This window comes from Aspergillus fijiensis (genome assembly GCF_003184825.1).
Source record: "Aspergillus fijiensis CBS 313.89 unplaced genomic scaffold BO72scaffold_60, whole genome shotgun sequence".
NCBI lineage: Eukaryota > Fungi > Ascomycota > Eurotiomycetes > Eurotiales > Aspergillaceae > Aspergillus > Aspergillus fijiensis.
Window position 1 is genome coordinate 45581 of NW_024469036.1, and position 13215 is coordinate 58795.

Genomic DNA, 13215 nt, shown 5'->3' on the forward strand with positions numbered 1-13215 from the left:
CAATCTTAGCACACTAGATTATATTAGGCTGTCTCCACCGACGATCTCGATGCTTCTTCTTGTTTCCTCTCAGACCGGATACTACCCCATCCCATACCCCATGCAACCACGAAGCACACGCAGGAGCAACCCGCACAGAGGTAGAATACGCGGTCGATGGTCTTCGAGTACGCTAGGAGGACCCCATGGAGATCCGCGACCGATACGACACTCCGAAATCCAGTTGCTCCAGCTGTAAGCACCTCTTGGGCGCTGACATGTGGTGCATATCGCGGCAGCAATTCCCTCAAACCTGTATTTTGAATGGTCTGCGAGAAGCTTAGGAAGAGAGATGCCCCCAGGGTTGAGCTGAACGTTAGCAAGCCCATTGCAATAGGTACCTCGGGGGGCGGGAGCGTGCTTTGCACGGCAACAACAGGCTGAGACGCGCTGGCTTTAGTTTCCCGTACGAAACGTTTACAGTTCAGGTCGGCTTACCAGCTGTATACCCATACCTTCGCCCACACCTGCCAATACCTGGTACCCAGCCCATTTGCCAATGGGTGTGTCTGGCATGAAAGTAGCCATCAAACCACTTGAGACGCCATTGAAGATGGAGCTGATGAGAACGTATGGCAGGTAATAGCCCTGCCATTCGACTGTGTTATATCAGTCAAGATCTAAAGCCAGACAAGCAGTAACTTACCGAGCATGCCCACGGAGAGCGCTGCAAGCAGTTGCGGTACCATAGTGGGCAGACGGAATAAGCCACTGAACAGGGGGGAGGCCCCCTTGACTGCCTGGAAGTAGATTGGAACGTAGTAGTCTTTGCAGATGATTAGACTCATCAGGAATCCGAAATTCAGACAGCTGCAATATACCACCCGATTCGACAGGATCTTGAATGGAATCATCGCATCTGTGCCTTTGAGGTACTCCCAAACAAGAAAGACGATGAAGGTGCAGCCTGCACCGCAGAACAAACCAATGAGGGTAGGGCTACTCCAGGGGTACTCGTTGCCCCCGTATTGCAACGCTAGAAGCAATTGAATCGCAGCTGGGGCGAACAAGATGAAACCAACAAGGTCCAACTGTCGGTGGATCGAGCGAGCAACTGTCAACGCTGCAGGCTTGTGCAGCTGCTCTGGAATGTCGATGAAAGCAATCAAGGCCGCGACAACTCCTCCAATGGGTAAATTGATGTAGAAGCCTGGAGTCAGTTTAGTGATAAGCCGAGATCAGGGCAGGAGGTGCCTACACCAGCGCCAGGTCGAAAACTCAGTCAATGCACCCCCAAGCAAGGGACCTATCACCAGTCCCATCTGCGCTACTGTGGTCCTGTCAGTCGTATGTTCACGGAGACCAACCTGTTCGTGACACACTTACTGCCCATAGACATTCCGATCAATGCTGTAGACTTGTCAGCGGTCTCCTTCGAGGACTGTCTATCTCAAGCTTACAAGGCCTTTTGCTCATGGGAACTGAGTTGGCGATGATGGTGAAAGCGCCTGTCTGAATGCCAGCACCTCCGATGCCGGCCACAGCACGTGCAACGATCAACATCTTGGATGAGGTAGCGAGACCGCAGAGAAGGGACCCCAGTTCGAAAACGGTGAAGAACGTAAAGAAAGTCCACTGCTCAACTTGAGTTGAAGTCTATACGGGCAATAGCAGTCCGACACCTACTTTCGAGTTGAAATTGGCATAGAGTTTGCCAGCCAATGGCTGTAGAGCAGCACTAGATCAAGTCAACAATTGTACATCAAGTAACCACACTGGCAGGGCTAAAGGCTCACCTGGCCAACTGATACGAACTGCCGTACCAGCCCACATCTTCGAGAGAGTGGAAATCACTGGTGATTCTAGGGATGGCCTGGGCCGGGATGAGTGGTAGTTCATGCGCTCGAAATCCAGGTAGACTCACCGTTGAGATTATAGACATATCGAGCAGCATCAAGAAGCTCACAACGGTGATGCCTGTAAAGACAGCTGTCAACTTCCAGCCGGTGATCCATTTTTCTAGGGGTAATTCGGTCTGGCTGATGTCGGGGAGGCTGGTCGTGAGATCTTCCGAGTCCTTCTCTCCTGTCAAATGTGTATCCATGGAGGCGAGGTCTTGCTGCAGATAGTTGTCACACGGCGTGATAAGAAGTGTGCTGCGGTCTTTGCTTTAAAAGAACAGAAGATTCATCGATTAAAAGGTAGGCATTCGGTTGCCTTCCTTGCTTAGCCGTGGAGACATTATCTGCCAATAAATCTCCGAAGTATTGAACGCCACATTTGATGCAGTACAACTATCCGACCTTCTCCAGTTCTTTTGTCTTTTCAGTGGCCGCCTACCTTTCAGGCAACTCGATGATAGATCTCAGAAAGTGTCACCGCACATGACATATCATATCCACTGGACTCCAATTGTCTACCGGTAGAATGACAGGCGGGATAAGCATACAGTAGGGTTGAAGGCCAGTATGTTTGCTCGGACATGAGGAGAGTAAGACACAAAAAGAATATAAATATTACATGTTTATACCGAGATCAAACCCAGATCACAACTCAACGACCAATTTCGTCGCCGACACTCCCTTCTTCAAAGTATCCAAGCCACTCTGAACCGACTCCAACCCCCGTCCCACCACCTCCACCTTCAACGCAGGCCTGAAGGAGCCATCTTCCAGTGCCCGTGGCAGAAAGTGTTCGAAGATCGCTGGCCCAACCTCATTGTGTCTCAAATCACTTCCAAAGACGAACTTCGACTCTATGCCCTCCCCCAGCGGCCCTGTCGGAGGAACCGCCAGGGAAACAAACTTCCTGCCCTCGACCTGAGCCACGATCTTCGCACACAACTCCACACTGCCATCGCCGACTGCAAACGCTCCCGCACTCTGCCTGCCCTGGGAAGCCGCTACCACATCTTCCACCACCGTCTTGCTGCGATAGTCAAAGACTTGACTTGCCCCCAGGGATTTCACGAACTCAAAGTTCTTGGGCGATGCCGTGCTGAAGACCTCGTACCCGGCTGCGACGGCCATCTGAACCGCGCTGCTGCCGACACTCGACGAGCCACTCCAGATAAGCACCGTCTGGCCGGTGGATGCGGCGCGAGGGGCGCGCGGGAACTGTAGGGCAAGGTGGTCCTTCTGGAAAAGACCGCTGGCGGCCGTGGAGATTCCCAAGGGGATTGCCGCGGCGTCTGGGAAGGATAGTTGGGGCGGAATCAGCGCGGTGGTCTGGGGTGTGAGGACCACGTAGGACTGGAAGCCTCCATCAGCCGGTCGGCTGGTTCCGACGCCTGATGTCAAGCCGAGCACGCGGTCTCCGGGCTTGAAGCGGGAGGCGAGGGCGCCGGGGCCGACCTCGACGACTTCGCCGGCCACGTCGCAGCCCAGGACGGTCGGGTAGGTCGACCAGGGGAAGAGGGCGGTGCCCATGTCTTGCATCGCATAGTCGACCAGATTGAGTCCGACGGCTTGGTTCCTGATCACGATTTCGTTCTCCTGGGGAGGGGTGTAGGCTGCTTCGTCCACTTCGAGGGGATGGGCTTTTTCGGACTTGAGCCACGCGGCGCGGTTGCTGGGAGACATTGTGAAGAGGGTGGTATATGGTTGAGGTTTTTAAGCGTATTGAATCCTGTGGCTGATGTGTTGTCTTTGCTGGTTATGATGTTCTCTTTCTGTTGTCCTCATGCTGCAGTTATATACACTGTCATACAGTTAGGGCTTATGGCCGAGGCCAACTAAAATCCGCAATGTCCGTCGGCCTTTAATCCTTTCACCAGTCACGAAATCACCAACTAAACACCGACGGCGTTCGGTCCTTATCTCCTTACACCTACGGCGACTCTCCATTTAATCTGACTGAATCCCGCTCTTTTCTGAATCTGACATCATGTTTTGTTTCCCCCTCCGCACATACTAATACTCTCCATGCTGCTTCCACCAGCCATGGACCAACCCTCAATGCAATATGATCTTTCCCCGGCCCCGTACGGCCGCGCATGTATGAATTGCTCGCAGGCGAAATGCAAGTGCATACTTTCCAAAGACGGAGGCCAATGTCAACGGTGGGTTTGTTCCACAATAAGCATGGTTCTCCACCACTGTCCTGACTGACTATCTGCATGCTCCACAGCTGTCAGCGCCTCAACAAAGAATGTCGCCCCTCCGCGTTCCAGCGCCGGCAAAATCTCCGCAAATCCGCCGCCACGAAGAGCGGTCGGCTGGAGAAGAAGCTGGACGATGTGGTCGCGCTGCTTCGTGCCCGGGCTGCGCATGCATCTGGTAGCAGTGCGGCCGCAGATGAATACGCTGACTTGATCGAGGAGCAGTTGAACGCGACAACGACGCCGGCAAGGCCGCGGCCCCGGACACGGACCCCGCGCAGTATCTCACGGAGGAGACCTGACGTTGAAATTGGAATCCAAAATGCGAGCAATCCGCGGGTCCGGCTGCAGTCCCCCGAGCCGCTCGAGCAGACATCAGGTGGTCTCGGCTCGGTGGCTCACTTGCCAGAAGACGCTGCTCTCGAGCTCGCGCCGTGGCAAGCCGAAGAGTGTCTGACGGCGTTCCTCACGCAGAAACTGCCGTATCTCCCATTCATCCACTTCCCATCGGGGACGACGGCACGGCGTCTCCAGCGCGAGCGGCCGTTCACGTGGCTATGTGTGATGGCGGTGGCTTCGAAGAGCGCGAAGCAGCGCTCTGCGCTCTGCGACAAGGTCAAAGAGATTGTCGCGCGGAAGGCGGTTCTTGACTACGGGGGTCGCGATCTCGATCTCCTCTTGGGCATCCTGATCTTTATCGCTTGGTACGTTTGTTGTTCGCCACTATCACCCCCCTCGGTTTTCTAACCCTCGATCCAGGTCCAGCCAACAAGTCTTCCGTAAGCTCAACCTGATCATGTTCAGCCAGCTCGCCATTGCGGTGGTGTATGATCTCTCGCTGGACAAGCCCTCCTCGCTGGAGAACTCTCTCCTGTTGTGTCTCCATTCGTCCGTGGATGACGGTCCTCCCCCGCTGCCCGTCCGGTCCAAGGAGGAGCGTCGAGCCGTGCTAGGTTGTTACCTCCTCACCTCGAGGTATGCCCCGGCAGCATGGAACATGCCAAAACGCACCGCTCAGATCTAATTAGCATGTAGCATCGCCCTCTTCTTCAAAAAAGCCTCCTCCCTCCGCTGGACCCCATACCTAGAAGAATGCCTCGAAACCCTAAGCCAGCATCCCGACAGTCCCCACGACGAAGTCTTCATCCACCAAGTCCGCTACCAACACGTCACCGAGCAACTAAACCACCCAGACAATTCCAATTTTCTACAAGCCCCAATCCCCACCTACCAACACGCCCTAACCAGCTATCTCCAATCCGCCCAAACCAACTTTCCCCCGCACACCCAACAATACAGTACGTCCCCCTTGCCTCCAGAGAACCTTCACAGAAAACTCCCATCAAAGACCAGCATATCTAACGCCCCAAACCAGAAATAATCCACCTCCACAACACCCACACCACCCTAACCCTGACCGAACCCTCGCTCCTCCTCAACACAAGCCCCAGCCCCAGCCCGAACCCTAAACCATCTCAATCCCAATCCCAATCCCAACCCTCATCCACTTCGCAAACCGCAACCCAACCGCCCACCCTCAACATCCCCCACCTCAACCACCTCTCCGCCGCCCTCACCGCCACAAAGCTCTGGCTCGAAACCTTCCTCACCATCCCGCCGGCCGAGTACAGCGGCTTCCCGTTCACGGTGTTCGCGCAGCTGGCCCGCACCCTGGCCGCGCTGTGGCGGCTCTCGACGCTGGAGGATCCGCTGTGGGATCGCGGGGGCGTGCGGCGGGCGGTGGATATTTTGGGGGTGTTGGATCGTGTGGTGGGGAATTTGGGGCAGGCGGCGGCGTTGGCGAGGTTGGAGGGGGGGAGGGGGTTTTTTGGGAATCCGGGTGGAAGGGAGGATTTGGGACACGGGGATGGGGAGGAGGAGGAGGAGGAGGTTGATGAGGGGGAGGTGTTTTTTCAGTCGGTGGGGAAATATGAGTCTATGCGGTTGGTTTGGGAACGGAAGTTGGGGGGGAGTGCGGGGGGGAGTGAGGGCGTCCCGTTGAGTCAGGATGTTTCTGGGTCTGGTGGTGGTGCGGGTGTTGGTGCAGGTGCTTTGGGGTTGGGGGCGGCGTATGATGACTGGCTGAGTGAGTTCTTGAATTCGATGGTGCATTAAGCGATGCTAGCATGCTTCTATCTTGAAAGGAATCGATCGTGGTGGGTTATGTACAATATATCAGCACGGATGAGGACCTGGCAACTACTTTCCCAGGATGTCCCCTCCCTCCGGCCCCGTCTGCGCCTTATGGATTCTCTCGGCCGTCGTCTTGAACAGTCGGGGCAGACGCGTCTCCGTCTCTTCGAATGGCTTCCCCGTCGCGACCATCTCCGCCAGGCACTTCGCGCTGAGCAACACCACCGGCATGCCATGCCCATTGAACCCCGCGCAGATATACTGGTCCGGACTATCCGGGACCTGCCCGATGTGCGGATGGGAGTCGTACGAGTACCCCATGACTTGGATTTTTGTCTTCATGTTAGCATTTCCCTCCCCATCCAGAAGAATCGAGACCGAGGGAAAACTCACTCCCCGTCCAAATCTCCTTGACATACGCCCCGCTCTCCTCCCACCCCTTGAACGTCCTCTGCATATAATCATCATAGTAATGCTTCGTCGGCTCGATCAACGTCCCATCATCCACCACATTGTACCACTGCTCCCGCGCATCCTTGAAAGTATATTGCGCCCCGCCGACAATAATACTCCCATCCGGTCGCGAGATCAAATAACTTCCCCCGCCACCTTCATTCGTGTACACCACGTACGAGTACGGCAGGAAGGGCACGCTGGCTTGCTCCGCTGGCACGCCGATGTGCGAGCAGATGCCCCGGCAGGGGACGATGTTCTTGGCGTACTGCGGCAGCAAGCCCCCCGTGTAGGCGTTGGTCGCGTAGACGACTTTGCGGGCGCGGATGACGCCGCGCGGGGTGTGGATGGTGTGATGCGTCCCATCTTCTGTGGCATCAACCGCTGTCACGGGGGTTTGGGCTTGCACGTTCAGCTGCGGGGACGAGGCGATCTTATGGAGAAGGCCCAGGATGAATTTGTACGGCCACAGGGTGCCCGAGGTGTAGGAGAGGCAGGCTTTTGCGCCTTTGACGCCGGAGATCTTTGGGTGTGTGTTAGCTTCGGTCCATGCTCAGGGAGTTGTGATTTGGTCCATCGCCGTGATAGACCTCCTTATCACTGGCTTTCTCTCTAAGAGCATCCAGGCCAAGAGAAAGAGAAAATGGGGGTCAGCACTCACCCCCTCCGCGTTCTTCGCCGACGTATAATGCAAATCCTTCGCCACGGCCACCCCCTGCGCCAGCAGTGTCTCGTAGGCCCGGCGGGCGCGCTCCCCGCCCTCCTCGCTGAGGTACACGTTCATGTTGCGCGTGATGTTGAAGTCGCAGTCGATCTGCTCCTCCGCCAGCAGATCCTTCAGCGCTTGCATGTGCGCGTGCTCGAAGTCGGCGATCTCCACCCCGGCGGACAGCCCGTATCGCTCGATGTACGTGGGGATGTGGCCATAGATGTCGGGTCGGAGGTGGCCGCCTGTTTTTCTTTTGTAAGCAGGTTTACTTACTTGGGGAAGGGAAGGCTGGCATACCGTTGCGACCGGTTGCGCCCGAGCATATCTGCCGCGCCTCGAGGAGGGTGATTGTCGGATAGGACGATGAAGATGTGGTGCTGTCGTGGCCGAGTTGCTTCAGGAGGTAGTAGGCTAGGGTCACGCCCGCGTACCCGGCGCCGATGATGGCGATATCGGTCTCTTGGGGAAGGTCGGGGGTCGTGCGGAGAGAATCTAGTTCGTCGAGTTCCGTGCGCCAGAAGGGCTGGGTGGGGTTGTCGACGGGGAGGATGGGGGACATGGTGGATGGGTTTGGTAAGAAGGGGAGAGTGCAATGGTGATTTGAGGTGAATATGGACTCGTTTGAGGGCCCTGGTGCTTTATTTATGAATCCGGCCTACTATAGGTACGGTAGTCTTACTCCGCACCCAACGCCGAAGAGGGGCTGATTGATAACGGCGCCTCTCCTACTAATCTACTCCGTAAGCTTTATCTGCGGAGTTCGGAGCTGACGGGCCACACGCCACGTTATCTATCTATGCATAGATAGTTCCTTCGGCCATATGTCTAGATTTAGATTATCTCACGATGGCAGTTCAAGGATGCTTATATAAATTCCATAAATCACGAAACATAGACCGAACCAATCATGCCATCTCCTCCCAATCCAAAGCCCTTACCCCAACGCCCCGACTCCTGACGCTTCTTGCGGATATTCCAGAAGATCGAGCCCTGGAGCCATGCAATCCATCAGAATCTACTCGAATAGTTCCAACAACTGGCAGATCACTCACATCGTACACTTGCCGCAGATCTTCCTTGTAGATGCGTCCATCCTTCTGGAGCAGCAACCATGTCGTCCCCCACTCGAAGACGGCAGCCCCCCACTATTGACTCACCGATCAGTATACAGTACACACCCCGCAGCCACTAGTCAGTCTGAGACGGTTGATAACCTACCCCGAACGGATCAACAGCCACCCGCTGACCGTGCATCAAGGTAATAATCTCCCCGAGCGTCAGAGTCCCGTCGCCTTTCCGGTCATATTTGGCAAACAGATTCTCGAACGCCTGCGGTACGAACCGGCCCTCGTTATCGATCACGCCACTGTCCGATCCATGCTGAGAGGTTTCGTCCAAAAAAGTCAGTTACAAACACATCCATCTCAAAGGCCAACAGCCCCTTGCCCCACCGGCTTCCTGTTTGCTTCATCCCGAAACCCCGGGGATTCAAACCGGTCACATACCTTGGCCTTGTGAATCCCGTCCACATACACCCGGAACCACGGGTCCGGGAACCAGGAATGCGCCAGCCGCGACGGGTACGAGAAGTTGAGGTTGATGATCAACATCGCCAGCCACGAGAAGAGCATGTTGAACCCCAGCTCCCGGAAGCCGACGTAGGTGTCCCACGGGGTGATCTGGCCGTCGCCATCGCGGTCCCAGAAGAGGACGTGCTGCTGGAGCACGGTCTAGATTGGGGTCAATTAACTAGCTTTATCGCGGCAGCCAGCCACCTATTCGGGTCGAGAACGCACATAGTTTTTGCTTTCCTCGTGGTATTTTGAGTGGAGGCCCGATTTGGTCTGCGAGACGGTGTAGTTGGCGCGGGAGACGCCGGGTTGTTGGATGTGCGCGTCCGCGTCCGTGGCTACTGGGCGTGCCTGGGCGACGGGGGCTTGTTTTGCGGATACGGAATCACTCAGATCCGTCTTCTCGTCGAGGGAGGGGGTCATTATTACTTGGGAGAAAAGGGTAGAGTATATGATCTTGGTATGTTACTCGATCCTCTTACAAGCGAAGCCATCATGCCAGTCTTATAGGTCTAAATATACGGAGTAGCATGATACGCTTTACTTTGTATCGACTCACGATGACATCAACTCGTGTGGATATCGTGACCCTCCCCAAGAAACCCCCAAAGAAGCTGAGGCATATCAGGTCCAGGTCTGTGCGTAAACAAACCCCGGGCCAATCCGAACACCGGAAATGGAAATATGGCAGTGGTTCGACTTTATCTGAGTCGCAAGTCGCATACGTCATCGGCTCGGAACCCGACCTGTGGCAACCAACCCGATATCAAGCTTTGGGGCCTAAGCTCATCATTGTTCCTGATCCATCTTGAGGCGTTAGAAACGTGGGTATGTCTGTTGGGATCTACTCCGCCGTACAGTACCTTATCAGTGATACCAGGAACCTACCCTTTGAACGCCTCCATTTCCTTCCGCAGTGTGTATACTTGCATGTGGAGATGTGTATTTCTACCGGATGGCCCTTGCTGAAACGTCGACGGACAATTCTAGCCTATCACGCGACCTTAAAGAGCATTATAGAAAAATTTGCAGACCGGGGTCCTTTTGATATTCTTTCTCGTGGTGGATACCATGGAGTCTGGCCTCGAGCTTATGAAGTGTGTTAGATGCGAGTACATGCTATGGGGGCTGGACATGCTGGTCTTGAGCCTGAGTGGAAAGGCGTGCCTTCGCAAGTTGTACTTACACTATTTTCAGTGTGAAGATTCTTGGTTTCTGTTGGCGTACCTAGGATGCAAGACTAGTTTCTCGGATTTGGAGTATTTACTCCGTACGCTCAATCTGTACCGCCAGGTCCTGGGAGAAAAGAGAAATAGGACCCGGGTATTGTACAATCTCAAGCAGGTTCGTACAGCTTGAGGGCAAGTATATTTACAGGATGATGACAGGCAACAACAGGTACTAATAGCTTATGCAATATCGGACAATTGATCTCGAGTAAATAGTCTTATATGCATAATAGAATCATTATGGAATTCTCGCAGCCTGTTTAGTAGCCTTGATCAAGTCGACTTCTATCAGAGCTTGGCAATTCGTCTTTGCCGGTGCTTGGTTTCTACTTTCTCCGGCTCACACCAAAACATCCTAATCGAGAAAAGGCTGAGCCAATTCCACTTAGAACCACACTAAGCCTCATGCGGCAGTACCCCTTGCCCCAAACCGGCTTAGCGCACGACATCATCTACCCTCCGCCAGTCAAGCTCAGCCCCGACCGACCGTCCACTGCACCTACAAAGGCACTGTCTGAATAACTATTCACTCCACCGCAGGGGCAGCAGCGCATCCAAAGAACCACCAAAATATACCCTCATTTATACAGCCATGACCAGCCCCATCTGAATCACAATCAATCATCGGACACCAGCCCCTCGCAAGGCGACCTCTATATGCAACTAAATCCCCGCCATCTCGCGGACCGATCCTAGTACTTTACTAGTACCCCAACAATATGACCGATTACTCGAAATTGAAGGTCACCGACCTGAAAGCGGAGTTGAAGCGGCGCGGCATCGCTCAGACCGGTCTTCGCGTCAAACAACAAATCATCGACCGATTGGAGGAAGAGGATGCTCGCGAAGCTGCAGGACAGGATGCGACCGTGGAACCGGGCTCCGATCGCGATAATGCGCAGCAGCAGGAGGAGGAGGATGATGAAGTGAGCGAGCCTACACCGGAGACGGAGGAGGTACAGCAGGAGGTACAACCTGCGCAACCAGTTAAGCCGCAGGCCGATTCGGCCACACACGCGGAGCCGGTCCCCGAAGAGACCGTGAAGCAGATAGAGACCGAGGTTTCAACACAGCCACTGGAACCAACGCCGGAGCAGGCAGAGGCTGCGGTGCCTCAACCGGAGAGTGTAGTAGAGGAGACTGCTGCCCGTGGCGATCAGGTCGCGGAGGAGTCGCCAGAACAGCCGAAAGAGGAGGAGGAACCAAGCACAAAAGCGCAGGAGCGGGAAGAGACGGTGGTCGTGACTGACACCTCAGCAGTGCAGGAAACGACGGCCGAGCCACCTGCCGCCCCGGTTGAGCAGGCTCCCGGAAACGAATCTGCGCAGGAACCTACAGCCATCCCGCAGCAAGATGCAGAGCTCAAGGAGACCGCGCCGCCTACGAGTATCCCTTCGGAATTGAACACAGCATTATCAACTCCTCTTCCCACCGAGGAGCTGTTGGAGGATCGACGCAAGCGCAAGCGACGTAGCCAGAGTCCTGTGCCCACACCGGAAGCTCTGGCCATCAAAAAGGCGAAGGCGCAAGAGGAAGAGCCTCGCGTGCTTCTGCCTGAAGATCAAGGATCATCTATGATGGAGGTGGATCAACCGGGAGAAGAAGGGGCAGCACATTCGCGCGAACCCCCTGAGGCACGTGCTGAGCCTGAGACGGCGGCGCCAGGTCGGGAAACGGAATCTGCCCCGGTCGCTGACGATACAACCCTCGCAGCCAAGAAAGATGCCCCGCCAAAACACGATGTTCGTTTCAAAGGTCTCTTCGCGGGCCCGGGAGCCGACCAAGCCCGTCCGCCGTCTCCTCCCCCTGACGTTGCCGTGGACGAGGCAGAAGTTGAACCTGCCCTACATGCTGCCACTGCTGCGCTCTACGTTGGAGGCCTGATGCGGCCGATGCAGCCGGTGGCCCTGCGAAGTCATCTGGTTACTCTGGCATCGGCACCTGATGCTTCCCCGAATGCTGATGTGATCCTCGATTACTACCTGGACCCCATCAAGACACACTGCTTTGTGAGCTTTACAAGTGTCTCGGCCGCGTCGCGTGTCCGAACGGCCCTCCACGGGACCGTATGGCCTAACGAACGCAACCGAAAAGCGTTATTTGTCGACTTTATTCCCGAAGACAAGTTAAAGTCATGGATTGAACGAGAGGAGGGGACCCGGCAGCGTGGCGGGCCCGCACCCCGATGGGAAGTGAGATACGACCGTACAGACGACGGTGTCGAGGCTGTTTTAGAAGAAGTCGATTCCCGCAAACCGGCCGCCCAAGCTGCGCGTGCACCTGATCTCGCTGGCTTCTCTCGTCCACCGCCCACCGGTCCCCGTGCAGAGGGTCGTGGTCCGACTCGACGACCCAGTAGCCCTGGTGTCGCACGGTCAGATTCTCACCCGGGCCAAGGGTTCAAGCCATTGGACGAGCTGTTCATGTCCACCACCACCAAGCCTAAGCTCTACTATCTGCCAGTCACCCGGGAGGTGGCCGACCGGCGTCTCGATCGATTCGACGACCTGCTACGAAAAGGCGCATTCCCCCGACGGGGAGGAGATGAGACCCGTCGTATCACTTTCGAAGACGGTGACCTATTTGTTGACAAGGGGCCGGAGTATTTAGGTGGTGGACGGGGCCGACGCGGCGGCCGTGGCGGCCGAGGACGGGGAGGAATGGGTGATTCGTGGCGAGACGACCGTCGCAGTCGATGGTAACGATTTTTCAAGTTCCGACAATCCGGTTCCTCATTATTGTTCTAGTGATTGTACGGATGTAGTCATCCGTCACGTGTACAGTAGTAGTTAAGGGACATTGCGAGGGGCAGGGGGGGGCAAGTATGAATGTAAATTAGGCGATGACTGCACAACTGTGGAGTCCCCCACTAGACAATGCAATGAACAATTCTGCTTGGCTGCCAGTTTAACTGCGGAAAAGAGTAATTAATAGCAAGAAGAAGATAATGATGAACGGGGCTGTGGTGATCCGTTAGAAATGTGTTTGAATCTTTTCCATTCTCCAATAGACAAAGGGGGGAAATGAGCGAGAAAGACAAAA

The 13215-nt window shown here is 55.3% G+C and overlaps 6 protein-coding genes across 6 annotated transcripts; 2 read left to right on the top strand and 4 right to left on the bottom strand.

Moving 5' to 3' along the window:
• Positions 1-23: 23 nt before the first annotated feature.
• Positions 24-2083, bottom strand: BO72DRAFT_480248 (MDR family MFS transporter; the record flags this gene model as incomplete). Its single annotated transcript, XM_040947622.1, has 9 exons — positions 24-433; positions 495-638; positions 686-1189; positions 1238-1309; positions 1366-1389; positions 1440-1614; positions 1666-1717; positions 1776-1852; positions 1904-2083. 9 exons carry the CDS (start codon positions 2081-2083, stop codon positions 24-26), a joined length of 1638 nt encoding a protein of 545 aa, XP_040797391.1.
• Positions 2084-2525: 442 nt separating this feature from the next.
• On the bottom strand, positions 2526-3560 carry BO72DRAFT_437481 (zinc-binding alcohol dehydrogenase family protein; the record flags this gene model as incomplete). The annotated part of the gene is made up of 1 exon (XM_040943351.1): positions 2526-3560. The coding sequence occupies one exon, from the start codon at positions 3558-3560 to the stop codon at positions 2526-2528; it is 1035 nt and encodes a 344-aa protein (XP_040797392.1).
• Positions 3561-3842: 282 nt separating this feature from the next.
• Positions 3843-6025, top strand: BO72DRAFT_412579 (Zn(II)2Cys6 transcription factor domain-containing protein; the record flags this gene model as incomplete). The annotated part of the gene is made up of 5 exons (XM_040942482.1): positions 3843-4039; positions 4108-4782; positions 4838-5053; positions 5114-5376; positions 5454-6025. Coding segments are annotated over exons 1-5 (1863 nt in total), but the record flags the coding sequence as incomplete, so codon positions are not given.
• A 143-nt stretch (positions 6026-6168) lies between these two features.
• Positions 6169-8057, bottom strand: BO72DRAFT_451751 (NAD(P)/FAD-dependent oxidoreductase). The gene is made up of 4 exons (XM_040945567.1): positions 7671-8057; positions 7326-7615; positions 6605-7187; positions 6169-6534 (listed from the first exon to the last, which is right to left on the bottom strand). Exons 1-4 carry the CDS (start codon positions 7930-7932, stop codon positions 6278-6280), a joined length of 1392 nt encoding a protein of 463 aa, XP_040797394.1. The 5' UTR covers positions 7933-8057; the 3' UTR covers positions 6169-6277.
• A 198-nt stretch (positions 8058-8255) lies between these two features.
• BO72DRAFT_437489 (caleosin family protein) lies at positions 8256-9367 on the bottom strand (the record flags this gene model as incomplete). The annotated part of the gene is made up of 5 exons (XM_040943352.1): positions 8256-8363; positions 8393-8518; positions 8592-8753; positions 8879-9103; positions 9170-9367. 5 exons carry the CDS (start codon positions 9365-9367, stop codon positions 8256-8258), a joined length of 819 nt encoding a protein of 272 aa, XP_040797395.1.
• Positions 9368-10672: 1305 nt separating this feature from the next.
• On the top strand, positions 10673-13062 carry BO72DRAFT_451753 (SAP domain protein). The gene has a single exon (XM_040945568.1). The coding sequence runs from the start codon at positions 10893-10895 to the stop codon at positions 12873-12875; it is 1983 nt and encodes a 660-aa protein (XP_040797396.1). The 5' UTR covers positions 10673-10892; the 3' UTR covers positions 12876-13062.
• The last annotated feature ends 153 nt before the right edge of the window (positions 13063-13215 follow it).

What these genes read in the sequence shown, in the direction of transcription:
- BO72DRAFT_451751 (XM_040945567.1), bottom strand. Translation starts at nt 7,932, where the DNA reads ATGTCCCCCATCCTCCCCGTCGACAACCCCACCCAGCCCTTCTGGCGC. An exon ending in CGGCGAAGAACGCGGAGGGG is followed by an intron (nt 7,188 to 7,325) that starts GTGAGTGCTGAC and finishes ACACACCCAAAG; the next exon opens with ATCTCCGGCGTCAAAGGCGC. An exon ending in CAAGGAGATTTGGACGGGGA is followed by an intron (nt 6,535 to 6,604) that starts GTGAGTTTTCCC and finishes CAAAAATCCAAG; the next exon opens with TCATGGGGTACTCGTACGAC.
- BO72DRAFT_451753 (XM_040945568.1), top strand. Translation starts at nt 10,893, where the DNA reads ATGACCGATTACTCGAAATTGAAGGTCACCGACCTGAAAGCGGAGTTG.